At 34.6% G+C, this 27,593-nt stretch overlaps 3 protein-coding genes, 1 long non-coding RNA gene and 1 pseudogene across 5 annotated transcripts; 2 read left to right on the top strand and 3 right to left on the bottom strand.

Annotated features, from left to right (window-relative positions):
- Positions 1-901: 901 nt before the first annotated feature.
- LOC140965821 (dnaJ protein P58IPK homolog) lies at positions 902-5,405 on the top strand. 2 transcript variants are annotated; one of them, XM_073426021.1, is made up of 9 exons: positions 905-1,195; positions 1,920-2,085; positions 2,537-2,738; positions 2,871-3,031; positions 3,205-3,298; positions 3,371-3,583; positions 3,727-3,807; positions 4,554-4,772; positions 4,978-5,405. In XM_073426021.1, the coding sequence occupies exons 1-9, from the start codon at positions 1,066-1,068 to the stop codon at positions 5,161-5,163; spliced, it is 1,452 nt and encodes a 483-aa protein (XP_073282122.1). In that variant the 5' UTR covers positions 905-1,065; the 3' UTR covers positions 5,164-5,405. The 2 variants fall into 2 exon arrangements, with proteins under 2 accessions (XP_073282121.1, XP_073282122.1); XM_073426020.1 differs by having other exon boundaries at positions 902-1,195; positions 3,205-3,583.
- Positions 5,406-5,546: 141 nt separating this feature from the next.
- On the bottom strand, positions 5,547-7,343 carry LOC140965815 (fasciclin-like arabinogalactan protein 11). Its single transcript, XM_073426016.1, has one exon. It carries the CDS (start codon positions 6,625-6,627, stop codon positions 5,899-5,901), a length of 729 nt encoding a protein of 242 aa, XP_073282117.1. The 5' UTR covers positions 6,628-7,343; the 3' UTR covers positions 5,547-5,898.
- A 741-nt stretch (positions 7,344-8,084) lies between these two features.
- LOC140965819 (probable E3 ubiquitin-protein ligase LOG2) lies at positions 8,085-10,979 on the bottom strand. The gene is made up of 3 exons (XM_073426019.1): positions 10,098-10,979; positions 8,718-9,204; positions 8,085-8,344 (listed from the first exon to the last, which is right to left on the bottom strand). The coding sequence occupies exons 1-3, from the start codon at positions 10,565-10,567 to the stop codon at positions 8,228-8,230; spliced, it is 1,074 nt and encodes a 357-aa protein (XP_073282120.1). The 5' UTR covers positions 10,568-10,979; the 3' UTR covers positions 8,085-8,227.
- Positions 10,980-13,130: 2,151 nt separating this feature from the next.
- On the bottom strand, positions 13,131-21,464 carry LOC140965781 (probable aquaporin PIP2-5; annotated as a pseudogene).
- Positions 21,465-25,248: 3,784 nt separating this feature from the next.
- LOC140965814 (uncharacterized) lies at positions 25,249-27,286 on the top strand. Its single transcript, XR_012173155.1, has 5 exons — positions 25,249-25,486; positions 25,840-25,897; positions 26,019-26,060; positions 26,332-26,364; positions 27,015-27,286. It is a non-coding gene; the product is annotated as an uncharacterized lncRNA (long non-coding RNA).
- Positions 27,287-27,593: the final 307 nt, after the last annotated feature.

Genomic DNA, 27,593 nt, shown 5'->3' with positions numbered 1-27,593 from the left:
ATTCTTGGCCAGAAAAGTGAATTTGAACCAGGAGACAGGACAGCAATGGATGTGGTGTTGGGTTTGTCGAGGCTTCAACCGAGTATATGTTGGAGGAGATCGTGCAGAGGGAAGCGGAATCTATGAAAGTAAAGCAGAATTGTGCAGAGTCTGTGTGAGAGATGCGTAATTTCTAAAGGTAAAGCAAGAATATGAGAGAATCGTGCGGAGTAGTGGTGGAACGATTTTGTAGGGGTTGTGGAGTGATTTTGAGAGAGAAAAATATTATTGAGGTAAAGCAAAAGGGCAAAAGGGGAAAAAAATCTTGGTGTCTGCAGGAGCAGTTTTTATGAGCATCTAAGCTTTAATAAAATAGTAGAGATAGTAGAGATATAGAATAAAAATAAAATCTCAATGCATAATAAGTTGGGAATATTTAGGTGAAAGCAAAATTATACAACATAGTTGGTGGAGTAGGTAACAATCATTAGTTCGATTTCTTGTATTAATACTTCCTCAGACGAGCATCTCAATATTTTATATTTAACCAACGTGATTCACAGACTATTGTATGAGTTCACTAGTACGCACTTAAAATGTTATCACATTATCAAACAAATAATTTTAAAAAAAAATTATAACTATATCACCTGAGAACCTAATGGTTAACGAACCCAAAAGAACTTATTCCAAACTTATGGGTCGGGCTTTATAAAACTTCAAGCCTTGCTCAAAAATCACAACTATATTGGTTTATTAGGTCATTGGGCCGTTACAGTCTACGACAGATCCAATAAAATGGGCCGTAGTAAACAACTATCACACGTGGCATATTTCCATTGGTTTAGCCACGAATATTAAAGCAGCTACAGAGTGCAACGTGGAAAGAACCTATTGGATGAAATCACGTGGAATGACACGCTTGCTTGCTGTCTTCGAGGCTTTAACTCGAACGCCGTAAAATTTTTGAAAACCCAGCCTCTGTAAAAATCGATGTAGGAGTTACACGCAATTTTTGCATCGATATCTGTATGTATAGTTTTGATTTATGATCTGATTTAGTGTCGAGCATTTTGGAGCTGTGAGATGGTGGTTGGGATGAAATTCTGCGGTTTTGATTTGGTGGCATGGAGAGGATTTATGTTCTCGCTATTTATCCTCAATTTCGTGTTTTGTTGCCAGCTTATACTCCTGCAACCGCTTGTTGCTGCTATAGGTAATCCTTATGCTTCGATATCTGTTTTCGGGATTGAGGCATTTTGTGACTGCGAAATAATGGTAACCGTGGGAAAAAGCGATGGCTTTACTTTGGCATAATTTCTTGTTGGATTGAGAGTGATCGCGGGATTAAATGTTTTGGTTGATAGAGTTTAAGGTGCATTTTTTAGTTAGAGGATATTGAAATTAATTTGTATTGTGGTTCATGTTGCCATATTAAGTCGTGTATTTGTTTAATCGCATGGCCTATCAAAGCGAATGCCGTCTAGCTAATGAATTTCGTTACTGAAGATTGATTTTGTTACGTTTTTAACCAACCATTTTGCACGTGTACTTAAACAAATCTTTCATATCAACAATATGGTCCTTGTTGTGATTCTTTTCTTTTTATGAATTGATCGGTTGTTGCCCGAGTATTTTCATCCTTAATTTGTTTTATTAATTACCATGCTTTTCCAGCAGTTGTGTATGCGTGTCTGCTTGCTTGTTCGTGCGCGATCATTTCTTGCTCATGCTAATCATGACGAGGTTTAAAATCTGGTCACGTCAACTGAGAATACCTGTTCGATGATGTGCATTGACCGATGAATATGGACATATGCCTAATGAGTATATATTGATCTCACTGGGCTGTCGTTGTTGCATATTTTTCAAATCCTATGGTCAAAGTAAGCCTTGTGAGTCCTTTTGTGCAAGAGTTTAGCAGTATATTTGATGTGCAGATGGCAAAACTGGTGATGCTGCTACTCTGTTTGAGAGAGTTTCACAGAGTATAAAAGTGAAGAAATATAGTGAAGCTCTTGCTGATCTTAATGCTGCTATAGGAGCAGATCCTACAATTTCAGAAGCATATTGGCGTCGAGCATCTGTACTTCGTCAGTTGTGCAGGTTCTGTTTATGGTTTTCAATTTTATACTTTAGTAACACTCTGATTTGAGTGTGAGCGAAACGAAATTAAATGCAATAATTGTTTTCAGTGTGAAAAGGCTTTAAGGGTAAAAGATGCAGCTTCCCTGAGACCAAAGTCCAAACACCGAATTTTGAGAAAGTCACTTTCTTTAGAATTCTTTATATTCTGTTCTCGTCTTTAAAAAAACTGTGAAATAAAAAAATTGTTTTATATAATGGTATATTGAATGAAACTATTGTTGACCATTTTTCACTTCAAAAGAGTGCAACATTGAGGTTCTTTCACACATGAAAGAACGAATTTTGAGTTGACATTTGGTGGCCATTTAACATATTTTCTGGTAGATGAGTTTTGAATGAATCGTATTTTCCCTTCCCATAATCCTGGTTAAAATTCCATGTAATTCTGATAATTACTTGGCTAATGCAGATATGAAGACTCAGAGAAAAGCTACAAAAAGTTTCTGGAGATGAAACCTGGGAATTCAGCAGCTGCAAAGGAGCTTTCTCAGTTATATCAAGCTCAGAATGCCTTTGATTCATCTAACAGTCTGTTTGAGACAGGTGAATTTTCTAAAGCGCTGGAACATATCGATAAAGTTGTTCTCGTATTCTCTCCGGCATGCACCAAGGTATCTTCTTAATCTTTCTAGCCACTAATTACCAATTTTTATTTTGTGTAGGCGACCTTTCTTTCTCCGGATTATCATAATGTTCTCAATCATTGCTTGATGCTAGAATCATTATCTGATGTTGTCTTGCAGGCCAAACTCCTTAAAGCTAGATTATTAATAGCATCCAAAGATTATTCAAGTGCCATATCTGAGGCAGGATACATTCTTAAAGAAGAGGAGGATAATTTAGAGGCCTTACTCTTACGTGGACGTGCATACTATTATTTAGCTGATCATGATGTTTCCATTAGGTGTGTTATGAATAATCATGCAAATTATTTTCCCCACAATTCCACCCATGAGTTGTGAGGCAGTGGAATAAGAATAGGATTAGGATCGGTAGAAGCGGTTACCATATGCTGCTGTAATTATTTGGAACTTGGAAATTTTATCTAAACCTTTCATCTCACTTTTCTCTCCTTAGGCATTACCAGAAGGGTCTTCGTCTCGACCCCGAGCATGGTGAATTGAAGAAAGCGTATTTTGGATTGAAAAACCTGCTTAAAAAGACTAAAAGTGTGAGTGATTTTTTCCATGTTAAGATACATGACCTTCGATCTTATCTTTGTATTGCTTTATGCATCACACAGGCAGATGATAACGCAAGCAAGGGTAAGCTTCGCCTGGCGGTGGAGGAATATAAGGCAGCTATTGCCTTAGATCCAAACCACACTTCACATAATGTGAACCTTCATCTTGGTTTGTGTAAGGTCTTGGTGAAGCTTGGTAGGGGGCAGGATGCTGTGACGAGTTGCAATGAAGTACTTGAAATTGATGGAGATTCAGTTGAAGCTCTAAAGCAGGCATGTGTCTTCTGTTGTTGCTAATGTGTTTGCAGTCTGCTTTAAAAGTCTATAGCACGGATACTTTTCGCACCTGTTCCGTTTCGTGAATCAAACTATATCTTTAAGTTCATTTTTTTTTTATTTTCAACCAAATCTTCTAGAGGGGTGAAGCTAAGCTTTTAATTGAAGATTGGGAGGGAGCTGTGGCTGATCTAAAATCAGCCTATGAGAAGTCACCCCAGGTTGGTTACTTTTGTTTCTGATATATAATAATGTATTCCATATTTTCTGACTAATGACAGGGAGTCCATTTTTGTCGGAATTAATGTCTTGAACTTCAATAATCTTTGATTTTTTAGTGTGAAAAAATATGTTTTATATAAGGCAAATAAATTATTTAACTTCAAAAAGTTTTAGCCTTTTTCATATGTAGTACTGTTTTTTCAGGTTTTCTCTGCCTTTCTGTTAGCTCGATCATTTTTCTCATTGTTAAATAATGAGCAGCATCGTGTGCGTACCTGTTATTTCATTGTGGGAGTATTCTGGTTTAATTTTATGATGAGATCTCTAACTATTGAATAATATCTGGTCAGAGTATTTCCTTTTTCTTCTACTATAATGTTGTATGGACGATTATCACTATTGTCAAGACAAATTTGCTGCAATCTACACGATAGTATTCTTGTGATCTAACCCTGTTTGACCTCAATCCTCGCAATAATTTAGAACCAGCATGGAGTTTGCCATTGGATTCTTAAACCTGATGCTGTATCATCTTATTGGAGTTTTTTCTCTTGATAACTGGTTATTAATTAAGAGCCTACAATATTTCTGGGCATCGATTTGTCCATAATATGCGTATCAGTTGCCTTGATTAGTTGATTATAGTGTCTTGCCTTGTCACGATGCTCGGATTCATACTTGCTTAGCTACTGGAACACTTACTCAATAGCTTTTTATGTGGTAACTCAATTTGTAACCTTTACAGGATATGGATATCCGCGAGGCTTTAATGAGAGCTGAAAAATCATTGAAATTGAGTCAACGGAAGGATTGGTACAAAATCCTGGGAATTTCGAAAACCGCATCCATGTCAGAGATTAAGAAAGCTTACAAGAAGCTTGCCTTGCAGTGGCATCCAGACAAGAATGTTGACAATAGAGAAGAAGCAGAAGCCAAATTTCGAGAAATAGCGGCCGCGTATGAGGTATATAACCTTGTTCATCATTATTCTGAATTGCTCATGATGTTAGATCTGGTAGTGCATTTGAAGCTGTCACTATTAGTTTCACTACAATCTTGGGATCCTTTCATGTTGCACTCCTTTCTTTTTCATCTTTGTTAGGATTTTGAAGATGCACTTTTTCTTGTATCATATAATTTTTGCAAAAATATCATATATTTGCATGCAGATTCTCGGTGATGAAGATAAACGCACAAAATATGACAGAGGTGAAGATATTGAGGAGATGGGAGGCATGGGTGGAGGAGGATTTAACCCTTTCGGAGGAGGCCAGCAGTTCACATTCCACTTTGAAGGAGGGTTTCCTGGAGGGGAAGGGGGCTTTCCCGGTGGATTTGGAGGCTTTCATTTCTAAACTCCACTTAGTACAGAAGGATATATCTCCTGTGATTTTATTGGGAATGATGCATAGAGCTTTGATTTTGTTAAGCATAGCAATTTTGACCAACAGTTGATAGCTTTAATTCTTTAAAAGTTTCTTAGGCAGTTTTTCAAATGTTCTGGTTTCAAAAGGTTGTACACTTACGAAGTCTCTATGGTTGTAAAAATTGTTATTGTAACAGATGATCGAAGGAAAATGGCAAATTACTAGGTGCACACTAATTTTTTATGGAGATTTTTTTAGCTCCTGCAACTTGCAGATAACACCTGGCAATGGAAAGAATGATCTGAATAATGGCAAAAAGAAAAGAATAGAATAATACGTAGAGAAATATAAGAGCAATTGACAAACTTAGATCAACCAAAGGCAGAGCATTTCATAATCAAAGCAGATTCACCATATGCTGATAAAATGGATACATTTCCCATCAGCATCATTGGCCATCATAGTTCGCTGGACACAGAAATCAGCTCAAGATTGGGAAAATCCATGATGTTAACTTTTGTGTCATGGTTGTTCTCGATGAATTAAATAACTCTAGTTATTCTACGCAAATTCAATAAGTTCGGGTATAGTTGTTAATTCTGCAGGCATGTGCTTTAATAACTAAATACTTTAGAAATTATTACTAGTAATGTTTCTTGTATGATAATAATAAAAGAAAGAATGATCTGGATCACAATCAGCCGCCAACATCACTAGTTCCCATCAGGAAAATGCAGCTAAAACTAGCATCAGACTGAAGATTGCAAGAAACAGGTATCCTGACCGGCAATTTGGCCCGGACGAATCTGGTGGATTGCCTCTATCAGAATCCGATGAAGCATCTGGTGATGCGGCACCTTCCTTGGGCTTTGATGGTGCAGAAACAGGTGGTGGAGGCACGAAAAAGCTCAGTGGAAGCAGCACTTGATCCACTTGGTACACTGCTAACTGGTTATCGCTGTATACTGTGTTGCCTATTGTTGCATTAGTCATTCCGGTTGTGATATTCACCTGGTCTCCTGTTGCAGTTACATTTAATGTGAATTGGCCTTCACTCCCACCTGCTTGGGTGCGTAGGGGATTACTCGTGGTTTGGAACTGTGATGGAGATAAAAGTACAGGTACAACATGAAATTGAATCAGTTCGACTTTCTGTTGATCCGTGAAGGAGTTTAGTGTGCCTGGCTTGAGGTTGGAGAAGGAGTTGTCGGTTGGGGCGAAAATGGTTAGCCCTTGGTTTGAATTGTTGAGTCGGATATATATCTGGTCTCCTACTTTGGTGCTCTGTAAGAGGTGGATGAATGTGGTGAATTCGCTGGCCTTTTCAAGTATGGAAGTGAGGTTGTCTGGTCCTAGTGGTGCTGGAGCGGCTGCTGGCGACTGGCTGGAGATTGGATGGAAATGAACGAGGAAGAGGAAAATAAGGGGGAATGGGGAGAAAAGCCTTTTCATTTCTGTAGACTTTTGAAGTTTTTTTTATTGGTTTTCAATAAAAAAGTAGTGGAGCGTTCTTGGATATCTTGATTGGAAAAGAAGAGAAGTTGAGCTTTGGCTTATATATTAAGAGGGAGGAAATCTTGTTTCCACTTCACAAATAGAAGCTAGTAAATTTTGGGTTATTTACTCGGTGGGAAAATAGTACTGTCATTAGTTAGGCGCATGATATTGGATTTATGGTGGAAAATATACTAAGAAATCTCAAAGAAACTTCTGCATTGCTTAGAATTGAAGTCGACATAAACAAATGGGGTGTGCTTGATGTTGGGACAGTCTTTTGGACCAATCTTTTTCTTCAAGCATTCATTCACTACTCACTATGTAACATCTTAATAATTCATCTACTTACCTTTCTAGCATACTTCAGAAATTTTATTTTATTTTTTTATTTTTATTTTTAAAAAGGTAGGCTTATCAGAAACTAGTAGGGCAATACAATTGTTCACAAATTTCCGAAATTGGGAGGTCTACAAAATTTGCATGTATTTTAGGCTCTCGAAAGTTCATAAACTCAATTTTTTTTAAACAAAATTTTTGAGTTCAAAGTTGGACATAGAGTTGAAGATCAACAATTCGAGATCGACAATAATTCATCAAGATTAATGTTTTTGTTTAATTGATTTTAAATTCGTTTGTCTTGCTTAGATGGATGAAATTTAAACATACTACTTATTAAGTTATGTAATTTCAATGATAATTGTTGTTTATTTCAAATGTATGTTAAATGCGTATTATTTGAATTTTGTTTATCAAATACTTTTCCAAATCAAATCACTCATTATAAATCAAATTTATCAATTCAAATAATTGTAATTCAATATTAAATCATATCTCATTGTCACCAGATCCTTTTCTCCAATTTTTTTTACGTGTTTGATTAAGGAACAATTTGGATATAAACACATGTTTTACAAACGTACTCGGTAAAAAAAAAAAAAAAAAATTTAACAAAGGAGCAAGCATAGTTGAATAAAAATTATGTTTTATTTTTTATTCTCGAATTTTTTTCACATGTTTGATTAAGGTCAATTAGGATATGAACTTGGTAAAATAAAAATTAATGAGAGGAAGTATAGTTGAATAAAAAAACATTTTTTTCTTTTGAAATGCAAAGACTTAGAAGCCACCTCAGCTAGATTCTGATTTTTTTTTTTCAGCTTATTCTGAACTCTTCTAGTATGCTTGCATTATTATGTTCGGTCAAATCGTGGGAGTTCATAAGAACCTCAGTTCTTGTCTAGTTACAAATCAAGTGTTCTTATGTCTTAGTAACGTGTTGTAAAATCGCATATTGTTTAAGCACGTTTTTTCTGGAGTAAATCAAGTCATGTCAAAGTATATTGGAGGAATGTCACTTTGCACTACTCATCATTATTTCAAAAAGCCAGTCAACAAACCAAAACCTTAGCGTATAGCAGGTGCAACAGCTTAACAGTGTGAACCTTCTGTTCAAGTTATAGTCTGGGAAGTGAGCAGAAAGGGCACAAAACCACGAGGGAAAAAAGACAAAGAAAAACAACTTTACATAACATTAAACTGCGGCAGCTGATTTTGTTCATTGATCGGTACCATTGCTGACCTTGATCTCCAGAAGACGCTCCACTGGCTGCCGGCATATCGGACACCGGTTCGTTTGGAACCTCAAAACTTTAGCACACTCACTGCACATACACTGCATCCAAATAAAAAATAATGAAACATCATTCATAAGTTACTAATAGGCACCTTCACACAAAACAGAGTTTCTATAAGAAATCAAGTGTTTGAGGAAAGACCAAATATCTAGTTGAAGAACAAAACTATTGTTGGCCTCCCCTCTTTGAGCTCTAGCTTTCTGGGAAAATAGCCTTAAATATATTTTCAAGATCTATGATGTACAAAATCCCATGGATGTGAGGGAGAGTGTTAAGTAACTAATATTGCCCAACCCTGAAAGATCTCATTTATACCCCATGCCATTATTGGACCACCTTCCTTGAAAAATCTTCCAGATATTAAGTATAAAGTGGTGTGAAATTGTAATGCTGGGAAGAGAGCACGAGTACCATATGTCGACATGGAAGGACAGTGGTGTCTCGAGGTTCCGAAAGACATATAACACATTCTTTTCCAGGATCATTTGCATCAAATTCATCCTCAACCGAATTTCCAATCCCATATATCTCCTGTAATTCATATCTCATGCCGTTCACCCATAGTATTTGCTTGACCACCCTAACATGATACTCGCCTTTATCCTTTTGAAACACAGCCTGAGTTATCTGGGAGTTTGAGGATCCACTGTCCGGATTGCCACTGTTGCTATCTGAGCATGCCTCAGCCTTAACTGCCAATGGGTACACGTCCAAGTCACTGTCTTTTGACAATTCTCCATCTTCAAACATTGAAAGGTCAATTCCAGCGCCCGATGGTTGTTTAAATTTTTGGGCCAAACCTTGTTGAAAATGAACAGTGATTGATGGATGTAAGCTTTCTTTTGTTGGAGTCAAGCAGCAATCTTCACCTTCCTTGGCAAAAAAAATTATTGTAATGCTGCATGTACCAAGGAAACCATGTTAAATCATACTGCATCAAGAGAAGCATACAAAACAAATAGAACAAAAATGCTAGCAAACAACTCAATATCAAGTTTAAGTTTAAAATGATTATTAGAAAAGGACGCCTGTAAAATGAGTGTGAGAGGATAAGAGTCATGCCATGAGCCCCAGACCCGCACAAAGAGTGTCACGCCATGAGCCTCAAAGCCACACAATCGAGATTCTACTCAATAAATTCCACTAGGTGCATTTAAAATTAACTGTCACTTTACAAAAATGATTGTTCCAAGTTACCAAAGAAAAATATTCCATAATCCATAAACTTATCAAACATCTCTTGACTAACTATTCAAAAACAAAAAAAACTCTCCCCACTAACAAATGTGAAGTAGGGGGTGAAGAGTAAGATTCTCAAGTTCTCCAAAAATATAACCCCCTCAAGAACAGCTTCCAAATGTTTTACAAATATAACTCCCAACAATAATATATTCCACATCAGCTCAACAGACACCTAGAAAGTCATGAAACATTTTCAAGCTTGGCCAATTTATTTTTCAGCAATATGTGTATCAATCACTACAAGCTTGGAACCGATAACACAAATTCTTGCACAAGTTTTGGAACGAGCCCAAGATTTGTATCAAGGTTTAATCTTGTTCCATAAAACTAAAAATCATTCCCACTCCAAGATGAACTAATATTCAACATTAGTTACTTCTTTAAGAATTAAGATACCAATAGAAGGGCAAGTTCACACAACGGAAAATTTCCACATGATCAGTCAAACGGAGCATTGCGTATTCATATAAAAAACCAAAATCGCAGCTAATAACACAACAATCTTTATAAAACTCAACATAATAGAAATTTATTGAAGAAAAAGTGTACCTTCCAGTCACAGTGGCATCGAAAGTGAATGCAACGAGATGCTTTCCAGGATTTTCCTCATCAGGCACGATTCTTAAAGTTTCCTTCTTCAAATTAACATCATTACGGATGGTGACCGCTTTCTGGTGCTCAACGTACGGCTGCGCCGGAGGCTGCATCATGGGTCCGTATGGGTACCTCCCGTTAACCCAACTAGCATGCGCCGCCGCGTGGTGGTGATCGTATGGCGCTGGAAGAGGCATCGGCATCGATGCAGGAGGCGGTGGTGGGTAGTAACCCGGGTACTGGTAATAAGGTGGCGCGTTGGGATTAGGATACTGCGCAGGAGGATACGGCGTCGCAGCTGCGAAAACATATCGGTTAGCCGTGATTTCGGGCTGCGGATCCTGCGGCGGCGGAGGGGGAGGGTGGCTCCGCCTGCTGGAGCTCCTTCTCCGCCCGTGCACCCCGCTGCTCCCAATATTACCCATGTCGCGTAAAAATCCAAACTAATTCAAGGAAAAACACCACGTTTCCTCGAGAAAAACACAAAATTCAAGAGTTCCGGCCGGAGGAACCCATCAAAAACGCATCGCTGCATAAAAAGGCAATAATGGAGGCCAAGAATATTTTTAGAAGAGAGAAGGGAATGTGGGTTTTGTTAATTGCGTGGACGTAATGAAAAGGAGGAAGAAAGTAGATGCATTACACAAGGAAAGAGCGAAGAATTACAATTGACACTTATAATACTGCTCAAGATCGGTGGGGGATTGCAAAAACAAATATAAATTTAAAGAAAAAAGGAATTTGGAAGAAGAATCTAATAATGAGAGAGGGGAATGGGGTGGGGTTAGGTCGGGTTGGGGGGTAGCGTAAAGCACCACCTGCAACAGCTTCACTATTCAACGGGTCAAATCCAAAATGACACCAGCTTCACCACCATTGTCGAGTTTTAGAAATGTACTCACGTGAGTTTTGCTTTCGTCTTTCGTCCTTCTTCTCTCTTTCATTTTCACAATTATAATTTTTAAAATTCTTTTTATTGAGTATTATATTTATATATCGAGATAAATCCCATTACTGTTAGTCAAAAGATAATAGATTAAAATGCCTATGGATTTAAGATTTCAAGTTATTCCTTTGATTGGGTAGAATGGAAAATTTTCAAAGTGGATTTCAAATTCTTTTCTCACTTATATTTACATCAACAAAATTCAAGTAGATTTTAAAGCATGTATAATTTGAAGTACATGTTCAAATCGAATTTATCAATTCAGTTCGAAACATAATCTCATTAATTAATGATTAAGCTCTTTCTCATTCGATGCAATTTTACTTGTTATATATAATCAAATAAGATAATATTATTATAATTATGACAATTTTAAGGATAAAATTCACATTAAACAAGTAGACATGATATGACACCAAGGTGTTTGTGTCGTTAGGACCAAGTATATAACATACAATATGATAAGATATACGCAAACAACATATTGAGATACTTTTTTTTGAAAAGAAAGTAGAAAATAATAGTATAGATTGTGGATCTTGAATGCATTTTTACAAAAGAAAATATAGCACAAGTCCAAAAAACGATTAACATATAAAACCAAACATATAGATATTGTCAAGCAAGAAACTGATTTCTTCTATTTTAAGCTGTTTCAAATCCTCCCCGTATACTTTAGCAGCCAATGCAATAGAAGATGAACACGTCCAAACAATCTCAAAACTAAAATTTCATGTTTTCTCATACAGTGAACTCGAAACTGCGACTCGGGGTTCAAGAACAAGATTGGTGAGGGAGGTTTCGGGTCTATTTACAAGGTAAACTTTAAGATCTTTATTATTTTCCGTTCATGGATGCAAAAATTAGCTCTCCTTATTGGTCAACTGTCAAAAAAAAAAAAAATTAGGGGCGACTGATAGTTGAGAACTTTGTGGCTGTCAAAGTTTTATCTGTTGAACTGGATTCAATGCGTGGGGAAAGGGAGTTCTTATCTGAGATAGCTGCACTGTCTGATGTCAGACATGGAAATCTTGTTACTCTACGTGGATGTTGCGAAGATTTGATATGTTTGTCTTCTTGATAGAAAGTGAGACAAAAAGGGTGAAGTTCACTTGGAATTTGAGAAAACATGTTTTGTTAGGAATTGCAAAAGGGATTTGTTACCTCCATGAAGAATTGGATCCTCATATCGTGCACCGGTATATCAAGGCGAGTAATATACTTCTTGATCAGAATTTCACGCCCAAAGTTGTCGATTTCGGCTTTGCAAAGCTGTTCAGAGACGACATGTCGCACATCAGTACTCGTGTAGCGGGAACATTGTGAGTTTCCATTATTGTTACTGTTGTCTGATTTCTTGAATTAGAGTTCTTTATACACTCGTTTGTAACTCTCGTCGTGTTTATTTTGTTCAGAGTGCATAAAAAGAGGGTATTTATCTCCAGAATACGCTCATAGTGGCCATCTTACCCAAAAATCAGATGTTTACAGCTTCGGATTACTTCTGCTGGAAATAGTCAGCGGGCGGCCTATGGTTGGTTAGCATCTGCAAAATGGAAGTGCAAGCATGGGAACTTTACAATGGCAAAAACTTTTCAACTGGAGGATTCTCCACTGAATGGAGATTTTCTGAAAAAAGAAGCCGTTCGGTTCTTGAAAGTTGGACTGCTTGGTGCGCAAGAGTCGACCAGGCTCGGGATTTCTATAAACCGACGATGAATTTTAGTTGTTCTCGTCAAAATCATATAATTAAATCGATAATATATTTTAAAATTTTAAACCTCAAGGTTTATAGAGTCGAATTAAAGTTAAATTAATTTGACGTCGTACTAAGTGTGGCTTTTTCACGAGGAAAACTTCCCTAATATCCCACTTCTTCATTTATAATAATGGGAATAAATTCCTCATAATTTCAAAATCTACAAAAATATAAAGCAGTGATCATTGGTTGGTTGAGAATTTTGATTTTGTGGATTTATCGTATACTTATTATATGTTGAGGATTACTCATTAGTTAAAAATCATTAACCGAATAATTTATTTCACTTTCGATAGTCTATTTCCTTCACTAATTGTAGAGTCAACAAATCTTAAGCAATTTATTTTTATCGTTAGACCAAATTAGGAGATTAGAAGTATAGAAGAATTTGACTTATTTTTATACTTTTAATTTTCACATCCCAAATTACTAAAATTTCTGGTGTATCCCAAGCGGTTGTCTTTTAACACCCATAACACATACTTTAATTTACATTTACTTCCATTCGTGCTCCTGAATGAACCCAGAGCTTTGATTGCTCCAGCCCTTAGAATAAACTGGTGGTAGATGGCAGCCATGGCGGCATGGCGGCTCGGATGAAGGGTCCAACCCAGAAAATCCACTGTAAAATGTCGATTCGAAAAACATAAATAAAGAATGTGCTAAATTAATAAAAATTGGTATTTTATAACATTTTCTTGATGACTTTAACTTGTTAATCGCCAAACTGTTAAATGGTTTCTGATCGAGTACATAGTTAAATACCTGATAATCCGAAGCTCCGGGTTGGGTTGATACGGGTCCCTGATATCGAGATAGTCAAAATTTGGGTTCGAAGGGTCATGTATGTAAGAAAATTGTGACCCGTAACCGTAAAATAAACGTGTTGAAAAAATTTGTACACGGCAGCCTCAAATTTAAAAAAAAAATTGAGATGCGTATATAAATTTGGTTTGAATCTCGAGCTCCCAAAAACACTCGGTGATGGTATGAGTGTGCCTATAAATACCGAAGTTATTGAGGTCCCTAAACACACAATCTCATACAGCAAATACACCATCTAAAGGAGTATTGGAGTGTTTAGAAGGCTTCAATCGAAAAGAAATCAGAAAGCTTCAACAAATTTTCAATGGCCAGAGGTAATTCTCGATCCGCTTCCGCATATTATATCATGTTTATGTATATACGAAGAAACATAATTTTGAGAAAAATTCTAACATTTGGTATCAGAGCAGTGATACCTCTGCCTTGAAATTTTTTTTATTTGCGTAAAAAGCTTGAAGTTTGTATATGGATTTTAAGAAAGTTTACGTACCTGAAAATTTCTTCGGAAAATTTCTTCACGTTGCACTTCGAATTTCTCGGATGAGATCTTGTAAATTGTATAAAGTTTTTGAATTTGAAAATTAAAAGAGAAATTTTTTTTGAGAGCAAATTTTGAGAAATTCTTCGGAAGACGAAGAAGACTTCGATGCTTGTGATTATCTGTAATGGAATTGAAGCTATATGAAATCAATAATTTCGTGCATGGAATTATTACAAAACAAGACCCACATGTTAATTTTCATTCTTTCAGGCTTTGTCGAGAAAATAATTGATTTGAAATCAAATTGGTGGGTCCCGCAACATTAATAATAATAATTATTATTATTATTTTAATAATATTATTATTTTAAAAAATAATAATAATAATAATAATAAATAAATAAAATTAATGTTTTATTAAGTTATTTGTATAATTCTGTATTCATATAGCATTTGGTCAAATAATTTGTACACATTAAAATAATTTCAAATTCGACGTAATTTCTAATACATGTTTAGAAATTATTTTTGCATGTTATATAAAATGTCAAATATTATGGATTAGTGTTTGATGTGTACATGCAAATTTAATATTATGGTTGCATTTAATTTTGAAATTTAAAATGCAAATTGTATTGAAAAATAATTGGTACATCAATATTCACATTGTGTTCATATTAAATTATATTAAGTTTTTTATAATTTGAAATGAACATATTAAGTAAATATGGTATTATAAAATAAAATATTTTATTTCAAATATTCACAAATGAACAAATAATCCTCACTTTATCATTACTCTGATAAAAGAGAAAAACTGATGAGGAGCCCACATTTTTGTGATCCTCACTTTATCACTACTCTAATTTAAGAGAAAAACTGATGAGGAACGTATTTGTTATATTAAGTAAAAATGTGAATATAAAGTTTTTTAATGAAAAATTTTGGCTTATAAAGATTCACATAAATGTGGATAATTAAGTTGAATAATAATTATAAGGTGACGTAAAAAAAAACATGATCTGAGGGAGTTCTTCATAGATCGGTTTAAACTGCCTTGACTAGCCACTGGTCTCCCTGATGAACGTTGCTCTGACTAGGAGTTAGGTATTTAAAGGGCCTTAGCTCTACCTATCTTTTCTGGGAGCACTCTTGGAAAGTGTTGATTGCGAAATAATTATTATATAAAACATTAAGTAAAGCCAAAATTTTGTCCAGTGAACCGTATAATTTTAAATAATTGAGGAATAGCCACAACATCCTTAATTATGAAAAATTATGCATTAAGTGGATTTGGATCACATAATGGACATCAATTGTAATTAATTATATAAACATAATAAAATTTACCCCACATGGATTTTTATTATATTTATGTAACTAATTAGGTTAAAATATTAAATTATATTTTTCTTAATTTACCCACATGAATTAAGGAAAATACATTTTGATAGTTTTATCATAAAGTTACAGAAAAATCTTATTGAATTAAAATTTTAGCCCACAGGCAAATTTTATGTCACTGGATTTTTAAAAACATGAATTACATTGGTAAAACATGATATTGACTCAAAATTTTAAGCATGTGATATTTTGTGCAGTATGCAACCTGCGAGTTTTTCTGATATGAAATGTGACATTCCCGAACTAAAGGGCGATAATTATAAAATATGGAAAGAAAGAATTCTTCTTCAATTGGGGTGGATGGATATTGATTATACTATACGGAAAGACGAACCATCTGCTATTACTGAAAACAGCATTCCGGATGATGTTGATCTTTATGAAAAATGGGAGCGATCTAATCGACTCTGCGTAATGTTCATAAAGACCAAAATCTCTGCTGGTATGCGTGGTTCTGTCGATCAGCATAATAATGTCAGAGACTTACTGAAGGCTATTGATGAACAATTTCAGTCTTCAGATAAGGCACTTGCCAGCACTCTAATTATGGAATTCTCTTCATTAAGGCTCACCAGTGTGAGAGGTGTGCGAGAGCACATCATGAAGATGCGGGATATAGCGGCTCGGCTAAAGACACTTGAAGTGGAAATGTCTGAAACTTTTCTTGTGCACTACATTTTATGCACTCTTCCACAGCAATATGGACCCTTCAAAATTTCTTACAACACACATAAGGATAAATGGTCAATTAATGAATTAATGACCATGTGTGTTCAAGAAGAAGGAAGGCTGTTGATGGAAACTAGTGATAATGTATTTATGACTACACAAGGAAAGTACAAGAAGCAAGCCAAAGTCAAAGGAAAAGGGAAAGGAATAATTCCAACCCAACCTAACATTAAGAAAGAATCTAAGTTTTTCTTCTGTAAAAAGACGGGACACATGAAGAAGGATTGCAATAAATTTAAGGACTGGCTTGAAAAGAAAGGTATTCCTACTTCATTTGTCTGTTATGAATCTAATATGGTTGATATGATTTATAACACATGGTGGATTGATTCTGGTTCTACAATCCATGTTACAAATACCTTGCAGGGTATGCAAAACCTAAGGAAGCCAATAGGAAATGAGCGGAGCATCTATTCAGGAAACAAGATGTCTTCGCATGTGGAGGCTATTGGGACTTGCTGCCTTATATTGGATAGTGGTTTTATTTTAAAATTGGAAAAGACATTTTATGTTCCTAGTTTTTCTAGGAATTTAATTTCAGTTTCAAAACTTGTACCCCTTGGTTATTCATTTTAGTTTTTGGATAAATCAATAAATTTGTTTTATAAATCAAATCTTATTGGAAATGGTACAATGATTGATGGTCTTTTTTCTATTTCTTTACAAAATAATAACACCACTATGCATGTTCAGGGAGGTATTAAAAGATGTGTTATAAATGAAGATTCCTCTATATTGTGGCATCGGAGATTGGGACACATCACCATAGAGAGAATTAAAAGATTAGTAAATGATGGAGTACTCAGTACTTTAGATTTTACTGATTTTGAGATTTGTTTGGACTGTATTAAGGGAAAGCAGACCAATAAATCTAAAAAGGGTGCCAAGAGGAGTACAGAAATATTAGAAATCATACATTCAGATATTTGTTGTCCAGATATGGACATGCAAAGTCCGAAATACTTCATCTCCTTCATTGATAATTACTCACGATACATGTATATCTACATGCTTCATAACAAAAACGAAGCACTTAAAGCCTTTAAGGTTTTTAAGGCTGAAGTGGAGAAGCAATGTAGAAAACATATTAAGATTGTGAGAACAGATCGAGGTGGAGAATATTACGGTTGATACACTGAGAATGGACAGGCACCTGGTCCGTTTGCGAAATTTCTCCAAGAACATGGGATTGTTGCCCAATATACTATGCATGATTCTCCGGACCAAAATGGCATAGCTGAGAGGAGAAATCGAACATTATTGGACATGGTGAGGAGCATGTTTAGTAGCTCTAAACTTCCTAAATCCTTGTGGACTGAAGCTCTCAAGACAGCTGTGTATATATTAAATCGAGTTCCAACTAAGGCTGTCCCAAAGACGCCATTTGAGTTATTTAAAGGTTGGAAACCGAGTTTGCAACATATACGCATTTGGGGTTGTCCTTCTGAAATAAGAGTCCACAACCCACATGAAAAGAAACTGGACCCAAGAACTGTAAGTGGATATTTCATTGGGTATGCCGAAAAATCCAAAGGGTACAGATTCTATTGTCCATCTCACAACACTAGAATTGTGGAATCAAGAAATGCAAAATTTCTTGAAAATGACTTGATTAGTGGGAGTGATCATGACATAGTCTTTGATGATGATCACATTAATGCACAACCCTCTTATTCAAATGACAGATTGGTCGTTATTCACACCCCTTAAGACCAAATGGGTATTAGGCAACCGATTACTGATATTCCACAAATCGCTGATGAAAATCCAGTAGATCAAGTTGTTAATGAAGAACAACAAGAAATTGTTGATCAACCAAACAACCTAAGGAGATCTACTAGAATAAGAAGATCAGCTATTTCTAGTGATTATGTTGTGTATTTACAAGAATCGGACTTTAACATCGGAGTCGAAAATGATCCTGAAACGTTTTCACAAGCCATGAGTTGTAATGAGTCAAAACTATGGTTTAATGCTATGAAAGAAGAGATGAATTCTATGGCAGTTAATGGAGTCTGGGATCTTGTTCAGTTGTCTGATGGTGTAAAAGCCATTGGATGTAAATGGGTCTTCAAAACAAAGAAAGATTCATTAGGCAACATTGAAAGGTATAAAGCAAGACTCGTTGCTAAAAGATTCACTCAGCAAGAAGGAATCGATAATAAGGAGACTTTTTCTCCTGTATCTAAGAAAGATTCTCTCCGTATCATTCTAGCATTAGTTGCACATTTTGACTTTGATTTACAACAAATGGATGTGAAAAAAGCTTTTCTCAATGGAGAACTAGATGAAGAGGTTTATATGAAACAACTTGAAGGATTCTTCTCTAGTAATGGTGAGCAATTGGTTTGTAAGCTTAAGAAATCTATATATGGATTGAAACAAGCTTCCCGTCAATGGTATTTAAAATTTCATGATGTTATCTCTTCATTTGGATTCGTTGAGAACCTCATGGATCAATGTACATACCAGAAGGTCAGTGGGAGCAAGATTTGTTTCCTTATTCTATATGTGGATGATATATTACTTGCAACCAATGATAAGGGTTTGTTATATGAGGTGAAACAATTTCTCTCTAAAAACTGTGATATGAAGGATATGGGTGATGCATCTTATGTCATTGGCATTAAGATACATAGAGACAGAATTCGAGGTATTATATGTCTGTCTCAAGAAACCTATATAAACAAAGTTTGAGAGAGATATCGTATGAAAGATTGTTCACCAAGTATAGCTTTCGTTGTGAAAGGCGATAAATTCAATTTGAGTCAATGCCCAAAGAATGATCTAGAGAGGGAACAAATGAAAAACATTCCTTATGCTTCTGCTGTCGGAAGCTTAATGTATGCTCAGGTTTGCACTAGACCTGACATAGCATTTGTTGTTGGGATGTTGGGAAGATATCAGAGTAATCCAGGTTTAGACCATTGGAAAGCTGCAAAGAAAGTCATGAGGTACCTTCAAGGGACCAAAGATTATATGCTTATGTTCAGACGAACTGAGAATTTGGAAGTAATTGGCTACTCTGATTCAGACTACGCTGGCTGCATTGATTCAAGAAAATCCACTTCAGGATATATTTTTATGCTAGCTGGTGGAGCTGTATCTTGGAGAAGTGCAAAGCAGACATTGACGGCTACTTCCACTATGGAAGCTGAGTTCGTATCTTGTTTTGAGGCAACCTCACATGGTGTATGGTTGAAGAGTTTCATTTCAGGGCTTAGAATTATGGATTCTATATCTAGGCCATTAAGAATATATTGTGACAATTCAGCTGCTGTTTTTATGGCTAAAAATAACAAAAGTGGTAGTCGAAGCAAGCACATCGACATTAAGTATTTAGCCATACGAGAACGTGTTAAAGATAAGAAGTTACTTATCGAGCACATTAGCACTGAATTGATGATTGCGGATCCTTTGACTAAGGGCATGCCACCATTAAAATTTAAGGATCATACAGAAAGAATGGGACTTGGTTCCTTTATGTAATTTTGTTGTAAGAACAAATTTAATGAAACTATGATGTGATATTTTCTCATATTTGTTGTGTACACATTCATTGATTTGAGAAATATCAATAAAGTTGGACCTCGAATAAACATTGGGTTTATTCATTAAGTTATACAGATTTGAGAGACATAATGCATTGTAATACATGGAAGATAATATTTGTTTTAAGATGACCTATCGCCATGATTCATGTATTTTGTTTTCTCCTATGGTAAATGAGATATACGGATCAAGTGGGAGAATGTAAGAAAATTGTGACCCGTAACCGTAAAATAAACGTGTTGAAAAAATTTGTACACGGCAGCCTCAAATTTTAAAAAAAAAAAAAATTGAGATGCGTATACAAATTTGGTTTGAATCTCGAGCTCCCAAAAACACTCGGTGATGGTATGAGTGTGCCTTAAAATACCGAAGGCATTGAGGTCCCTAAACACACAATCTCATACAACAAATACACCATCTAAAGGAGTATTGGAGTGTTTAGAAGGCTTCAATCGAAAAGAAATCAGAAAGCTTCAACAAATTTTCAATGGGCAGAGGTAATTCTCGATCCGCTTCCGCATATTATATCATGTTTATGTATATACGAAGAAACATAATTTTGAGAAAAATTCTAACAATGTATTCACGCACTGGGACATGGGAGTCTCTGGCATTTCTCTTGGGGTTCGTGGAAGAGAAGAAAGTGTAAACGAGCACGAATGTGCTGATGATCTCGGCTGCCAGGCCAGTTCCATGTCGGCGCCTCCTCTTTATCGAACGTTGATGGACTTTTGGAAAGCCTTCACGAGCCCACATCAGCAGATGGCTCCTAAGCATCGAGCCACCATGTAGAGAATGGCGCGGACCAGCAACACTTTACGAGCCAGGGACAACCCGAATGTTGTCGCCCGGTTGATGTGCCCTCCTGCAGACATCAACTACCATCAATCAACAAATTCTTGATAATTTACAGCTTGTTAGAAATGCTTTGTCCTAAAACTCGAGCCAATTGGAAGTAGGCCAATAACTAAATATGTAATCAACTCCTAAGTAACACAATTTCTTACCATTAAATTTCAAATAATTAGTATTTTTAAGAAAAATTGCATATAAAAATTATAATATTTTTATTCAATAGTCATGTGTGGATGGAAATGGATGTCAAAATTTGAAAGTCGAGCCCAACAAAATACATAAGCCCAATACATCGGGAAAAAAAAAACATTTTTAATGCTGCTAAACTTAATTAAATTACATTAAAATCAGAATTATGTAAGATAATAAATATTACACCCTACACAAACCGGAGATGCCAGCGTTGCAGTAGACAAGGATGAAGATCATGCCACCAAAGGCCCAACCAATTCCGAGAATGTCAAAGCCGCCGCACTGATCTGTACCCGATGACAGTCAACACAGTAATGTACAAGGACAAAATAGTAGCAATGAACTCAGCAATTATCGCCATGTAAAATAACTACTTCCCCAGCTCCTTTGGGTAGACCAGCGGAGTCGGCGTCGGGTTGTGGTAGTCGCTGGAGGAGAATTCGGTGGCGCTAGATTCGACTTCCTTTCCCATTTGCACAAATTATCCTTGTTTTTTGTCAAAGACTGAACGGAAAAAACAAGTGAATTTTGTTGTTTTTTTGTGTGGGTTAAATGTGGTCGCGTTAATTACGTTCGATGGAATCATATGTCCCTTAAGAGTGAGATATTTTCTCACAAGTTAAGTTAATATTTTTAAATGTTATTTGATTATTTAATTATGTAAGGAACTTTATAAACGTAGGTATTGTTTTTTGTTTAATAACTTTTATACAAGTGGGAAAAAAACTTTTCTATAATTAGTGGAATATTTTAACCTTTTTAAATTCGTTTGTGGGATGGTATTTATTGGATTTGGTTAAAAAAAAAAAAAATTTAGATGGTTTTTTTCTTAGTTTTGTGTCATGTAATTTGAATATTTTTAGTTTTTGGTCTGATTTAATTTACTATCAAAGTCCACTGATTTATTATTTTTTATTTTAGTCCAATTTCATTAAATTATTAATATATACATGACATCAAAAAATATCGACATGTTATCAAAAACTGATTATATGATTATGGACATGCTCACCGTATAGTAACCTATATTATGACAAAGAAACGGCAAACGAATGAGTCATGATACCAAAAATTAATTTCCCTTAAACATATAAAATGTATTGTCCCGTTTAAGTAAGTTAGCCTTATAAATTGTTTTTAACATTTATAATATGATATCTTTCATCGTCAAAATAAAAAAGTGTCTTCTTCATCAAACTCATGTTAAAGCATCACTCGCCCCCCGATTGTAAAATCTCAAAAGGGAAAAAATTATTTGCAGATTTAGTACAAATTAAACTTGATGAACAATTTCTTGGCATTAATTAGTATTTAGGGATTTTGGAATTAAATCAATGGTCATTTACAAAAATACACTATAAATATAAATAATTAACCAAAAATTTAATTATTTACTTTATCAAATCCCCAGAGCCCAACATATTAACCTAACAAGTCGGAAAATATACAGTACCATGGTAGCAAACAAATATAGAACTTGTATCCGTGCATGTAAATCATCGATAACAAACAATAATATTGTACAATGGAAGACATATCTGTACACAATTGTATGATATTATTTTACTTTGAGCATATTAAATTTTCTATTTGAGTGTATTTTAATACACTGTGGAGAATTAATTTTTGAGGGATTTTCTATAAAAAGGTCTCCTACAAACTACCATAATAAACTTTTACACTATGTTATTTTTTTTTTACTTTTAAATTTCAAATAAAATATTTATAGTAAAAAAATAAATACTTTATCAATTAAAAGAGTAATTTAAAGAATATTTAGAAGCTCTATGTTCGGTGTGGTAAGCTGGTGTTCGCCAAAATACCGCACAAAAAACCCCTCTCAAACATGTTTTGGCAAAAGNAAAAAAAAAAAAAAAAAAAAAAAAAAAAAAAAAAAAAAACGATTATGGCTACTGATGGTCTGACGCACCTACGCTGTTGGGCGGGCAGAGAATGAAGCCATAAAGTGTTCCCTATCACCACTACTACTGATTTGAATCCGTTATAATTTTTTAGAAAATATTTCATTTCCTCTCGTTTTCTCTTCTTCCATTGTTTTTCTGCGTGTTTTTTGCTTTGAAAATGAATTTTCACGGAAATCGATTTCAGAGTAACAAATGGGTCTACCGACCTACGGGGATATGGGTCCCTCGTTTTCCCACCACGCCTCCGCCTCCGCCGACGCAGGTGAGTTTTAGTACTGTTGTTGTTTATTTTAGAAAGTCACGGTTCTCATTTCTCTATCATACGGTGTTAGATGAATTTCTATGATCATATTACCTGGGTTCGTCGCCCCAGCGGGGTGTTCGAGCCCAGATTGGTTCCCTCTAAAGTGTGGGCCATTTTCTGGCTTGTTTATTGGGGGACAAAATACTGGTATCACGGCAAAGAAAAGAAAGAAATGGTGGAGTTCAGAAACTGGGTAAAAGGCGGTGTTGAAGACCTCAATATTCAAGGTCTCGGACAGGTGAAGGGAGAACTAAAAGAGACAAATAATCAGCTCACGGAGACTAATCAACGGTTGAAAGAGGTCAATAAACATTTGACACTCCAAGAATCAAGAAATTCGAAGGTAAAAAGCTGGATCCAAAGCATTGTGGCCTGGGTTTATTGAGGCTACAATTTTCAAAACCGTTTTCTTGGTGTGAAGTTGATTAAGTAAACAGTATTCCTGAAAACATTAAGCACAGTGCTTGCTTGATTAATCTTTCTCGTATAGTTGTTATTGCAGAGGAATTTCAATCATTCCTGCTTTTATCGTAGGTATTTATTCAGTTCATGAACTCTTCTTTCTTCGCTTTTAAATATATATATATACGTCGGACTTTTGGATGGTGTTGTGGAACGTGAGTTAGTTTGTTTCATGTGTTGAGTACGTATGAACTATGGATCGTTGTGTGTGTGCATTTCTATGGGATTCGGTTTGTGTTTAGATAAAAATTTGAACCAAACTGTGTGTAAAATAAAAAAAATATTTCTATATCAAAGAAAATTATTACGATGTCATCGATTTGGATCGGTTTATTTTCATCTATTATAGTCATTCATATTCATAGATAACTAAAATATTGTGCCCTTATATTGTAAAAGCACAAAAAAAAATTATACTATTTTTGTAAATCATAAAAGAAAATATAGATGAATAAAAAAAAAAATTCAAAAGAATCAATATGTGCAATTTTTATAGAACTCAATCACCAGAAAAATAACATACAAATATTTACGGATTTTGCTTTGTTATTTTGATAATAAATGTATAAATCTAAGCAATTAGAAATAATCAGGTACCACGCAACATATTTATAATAAATACGTAATTTTCGTTACTGACAAACCTTTTAATTTTTATTTTTTGTTTTTTGGCTAATCATGATGTCTTATAAAAACTTATGTATTCTGTTATTAATGAACTTATTATTTAAAATAAAATGCTATTTTCAAACTTATTGTAAATATACTTTTAAAAATAAAAAATGAACGTAAAATAAATTTAATATTTATTGAATATCCACATAAAGTGAATAAAGTTAAAAAAAAAAAAATCGTGTTTATGTTGTTAGAAAAATAGCAAATATTAGAAACTACATTGAGATTAAGTAAAATTCAGAAATAGTTAAATTAGTAATATTTTTTGTTTGTGTTGTGTATTTTTATATTTTTGTTGAACCACAAATTTAATTATATATTTTTTAAAGTTTATTTATTTCATCACAAATCATTCAAATATAAGCTACTTAAGAATAATCATGTACAACAGCAATATATTTACAACAAATAGGTAATTTTCGTTACTGACAAACTTTTAACCTTTTTTTTTTGGGCTAATCATTATGTTTTATAAAAACACATGTATATAGTTATTGAAGAACTTATTATTTACAATAAAATGGTATTTTCAAATTTATTATACAAATATTCTAAAAAATAAAAAAATGAACGTAAAATAATTTCAAAATTTATTGAATATATACATAAAGTGAATAGAGAAAAAAAAAGTGTTTACGTCGTTAGAAATATTTCAAATAGAAATTAGAGTGAGATTAAGTAAAATTCAGAAATAGTTAACTTAGTAATATATTTGTGTTGTGTATTTTTATAATTTTTTTGAACTACAAATATAATTATATCTATTTTTTAATTTTTTTACAAAACATATTTTAAGAAGTGAGATTATTGAGTGAAGATAATTTTTTTAGTCTACTAACTTATACGATTGTTTAGGTTTTTATCTACAAAGTAATCAAAGTTTAGTTTTATGGTTCGTTGAAGGTTTCTTCCCCGGACATCGACTATTTTATTTGATCTATCGCTATCGAGTATCGGACGCTCTTTATTTTTTATTTGCTTTTAACAAATTTTGCTGAATTTACGTTAATCATTGAACCAAAATAGTAAAAATTGGAAATCAAGACATCAAAATCAAAATTTAAATATTTCACGAACCAAAACTCACTAAACATGTTAAAAGATGGCCCGGCCCGGATCAAGTGGGCCCGGACCATCTATCTTCTTCAAAAACCCTGCAGATTCCAGAAAATTACCCTAGACTTGCTCCTCTCCTCTCCCCCGACCACCTCAAGATGAGACTGTTCAGGCATCCTGGTAAGCGAAATTCTGTTTTAATCTTCCATTGATTTTTCTTTTTCTTTTTACTTTTTTAGATTGAAATGGAAAACGTCAACTTTGTAGAATTAATTAGCGAACCTTAATCTTTGATTTTGATTTAAGGTTCGATATTGAAGCTTCATGGTTCTTGATAATTCTTGATAGCTATAGGTTCTCTCGTAGATGAAATTGAAATCATGAAACCTTGGTAAGAAGATATGCAAAATTATGTTCCATCCTCCGATTGATTTTTCTGTGTATCCTCCTATTGTCTACTGCCATTTCGTTTCCACTTCTTTGTGTTTTCCCCCCAATTTCATTCTTCTTAAAACATCTTCTATCGATTCCAGGATTTGCTTCAGGTGGCTTCACTGCATGTGCTGTTATCACTCTCTACGAAATTGTAAGGTTGGCTATACTGTAAATATTATGTTTAAAAAAAAATTTGTTGCACAATATAATCTGGTTTTGAAAAAGATTTGCTCTACGAGTTCTAATACACAGAGCTTTTTTTTTAATTTATTTATAGAGACATGGTAGTCGAACGTGAAGCCAAAAAGAGAGCTATCAGGTTACAATTTTAACTCCTTTTGTCATAGTTAATTAATAGCAGATACAGATTCATTACCATACTTTTTAGCCTGGCTTTGTTCCTTCTCTGTGATGTGGTTAAAATATTTTACACGATCTTTTGAGAAAGACTTCCAATGTTTTGCTGAAGTTATAATATATCTTCCCACCATTGTTTTTGCTCTCTAATTTTTCATCTATTTCCTTTTAGCTTACTTAATCTTTTAAGGGGGGAAAAACTAACTCAATGTCATCAAAATTCTCTCTTACAGGGAAGAGTTTGAGAAATCACATGGACTCAGAAGGTATGGTGCATACATAACTTTTCTCATTTTTTTCTCAAATGTTAGCTGTACATGATCTTGACTCTGCCTTAAAATTATCCCCAAAGCAATTTGTCTTGCATCATCGAGTCTCCCGAATTCTATATGATGTGGTTTCGTTAGTGTGACCTCTTGTTTTTATTTTGACTGGGACTTAAAGATTTGATGAGGTCATTGATGTGTTTTAACAGCTGCAAATGTCATAATTTGTTCACTGAGATTTCTACAATACGGAGTTCGGAGATATGTAGTTAACCTCTCCTTTCAAATCAATTGTATTGTGTATCTTTCACGATTTTAGCCTAGAAATGCAACCAACGAGGGTATCTCCATCGTTGGGTGTGAAGTCACACACACTTCTTGTTTAATTTTGTATCAATCATCAGATGCTAGCAGGTGTGTTTGATTTTGCACTATTTAATGATGGTTTGGCTTCCTCTGTGTTTTAGAATGAAATCAAAACCTCCATCTGATACTGTGACGCCTGCATATGAACTGTGCGTAATCTTACTTACTCGGAAACTTGCATTGAATTGAAATTATCTCCACAAGAATCTGTATTCTTCTTTGGGTATGCTAGCTAAATTTCACAACACAGTATCATTGTGATTTTTTTTCGTTTTGTGTTTAAGGTTAGGGAGTAATAATTAGAGACATGCTGGGCAGTTGATTGAAGGATGATCATCATCATCTCCAAATATAACTTAGTAGGCGCCACGCCCTTACTTATTTTTGGTGGTAAGCTTTAGGATGCATGAAAGTAAAAATACTATAAAAGATCATATATTTGGTCATTTATTAATTAGTCGTAGTTTCTTGGAACCTAACTCGACTACATGTGTCGTCGAGGAAGCGGTTGCACTACCAACACTTTTAACTATTATTATTAGTAGTTTCATGTGAATGTGGTTATTTTCTTTTTTACCTTGCGTATTTTCATTTTTTGGACAGTAAATCATCAAAAGCGTTGTTTTAGTACAACACATTTACAAACATCTGATAACATGTAGGGGATACCACCAACAGGCTATAAATCATACTTATGATAACATTTTTTTTTTCAAGGAGAAAAAATATATTCTATGAAAAACCAATTGAGTCATGGTTTGCAAAATAACTCAAAAAAATAAAAATAAAATAAAATAAGAGAAAGCTCACTATTCCCTAGAACTAAAAAAAAACAGAGAGAGCTCCCTATTCCCTCAGAGTAA

This window comes from Primulina huaijiensis, unplaced genomic scaffold (assembly GCF_012295235.1).
Source record: "Primulina huaijiensis isolate GDHJ02 unplaced genomic scaffold, ASM1229523v2 scaffold14403, whole genome shotgun sequence".
Lineage (NCBI taxonomy): Eukaryota > Viridiplantae > Streptophyta > Magnoliopsida > Lamiales > Gesneriaceae > Primulina > Primulina huaijiensis.
Note: the sequence above shows the minus strand (reverse complement) of the source record. Positions and strands in the feature narration are given on the sequence as shown.

Excerpts from the sequence above, each read along its gene's own strand:
- LOC140965821 (XM_073426020.1), top strand. The coding sequence starts at position 1,066 with ATGGTGGTTGGGATGAAATTCTGCGGTTTTGATTTGGTGGCATGGAGA. Across the intron at positions 1,196-1,919 it reads ACCGCTTGTTGCTGCTATAG|ATGGCAAAACTGGTGATGCT; the intron begins GTAATCCTTATG and ends TTTGATGTGCAG. Across the intron at positions 4,773-4,977 it reads AAATAGCGGCCGCGTATGAG|ATTCTCGGTGATGAAGATAA; the intron begins GTATATAACCTT and ends ATTTGCATGCAG.
- LOC140965819 (XM_073426019.1), bottom strand. The coding sequence starts at position 10,567 with ATGGGTAATATTGGGAGCAGCGGGGTGCACGGGCGGAGAAGGAGCTCC. Across the intron at positions 9,205-10,097 it reads GATGCCACTGTGACTGGAAG|CATTACAATAATTTTTTTTG; the intron begins GTACACTTTTTC and ends TGGTACATGCAG. Across the intron at positions 8,345-8,717 it reads TCCTTCCATGTCGACATATG|TGTATGTGCAGTGAGTGTGC; the intron begins GTACTCGTGCTC and ends ATTTGGATGCAG.
- LOC140965815 (XM_073426016.1), bottom strand. The coding sequence starts at position 6,627 with ATGAAAAGGCTTTTCTCCCCATTCCCCCTTATTTTCCTCTTCCTCGTT.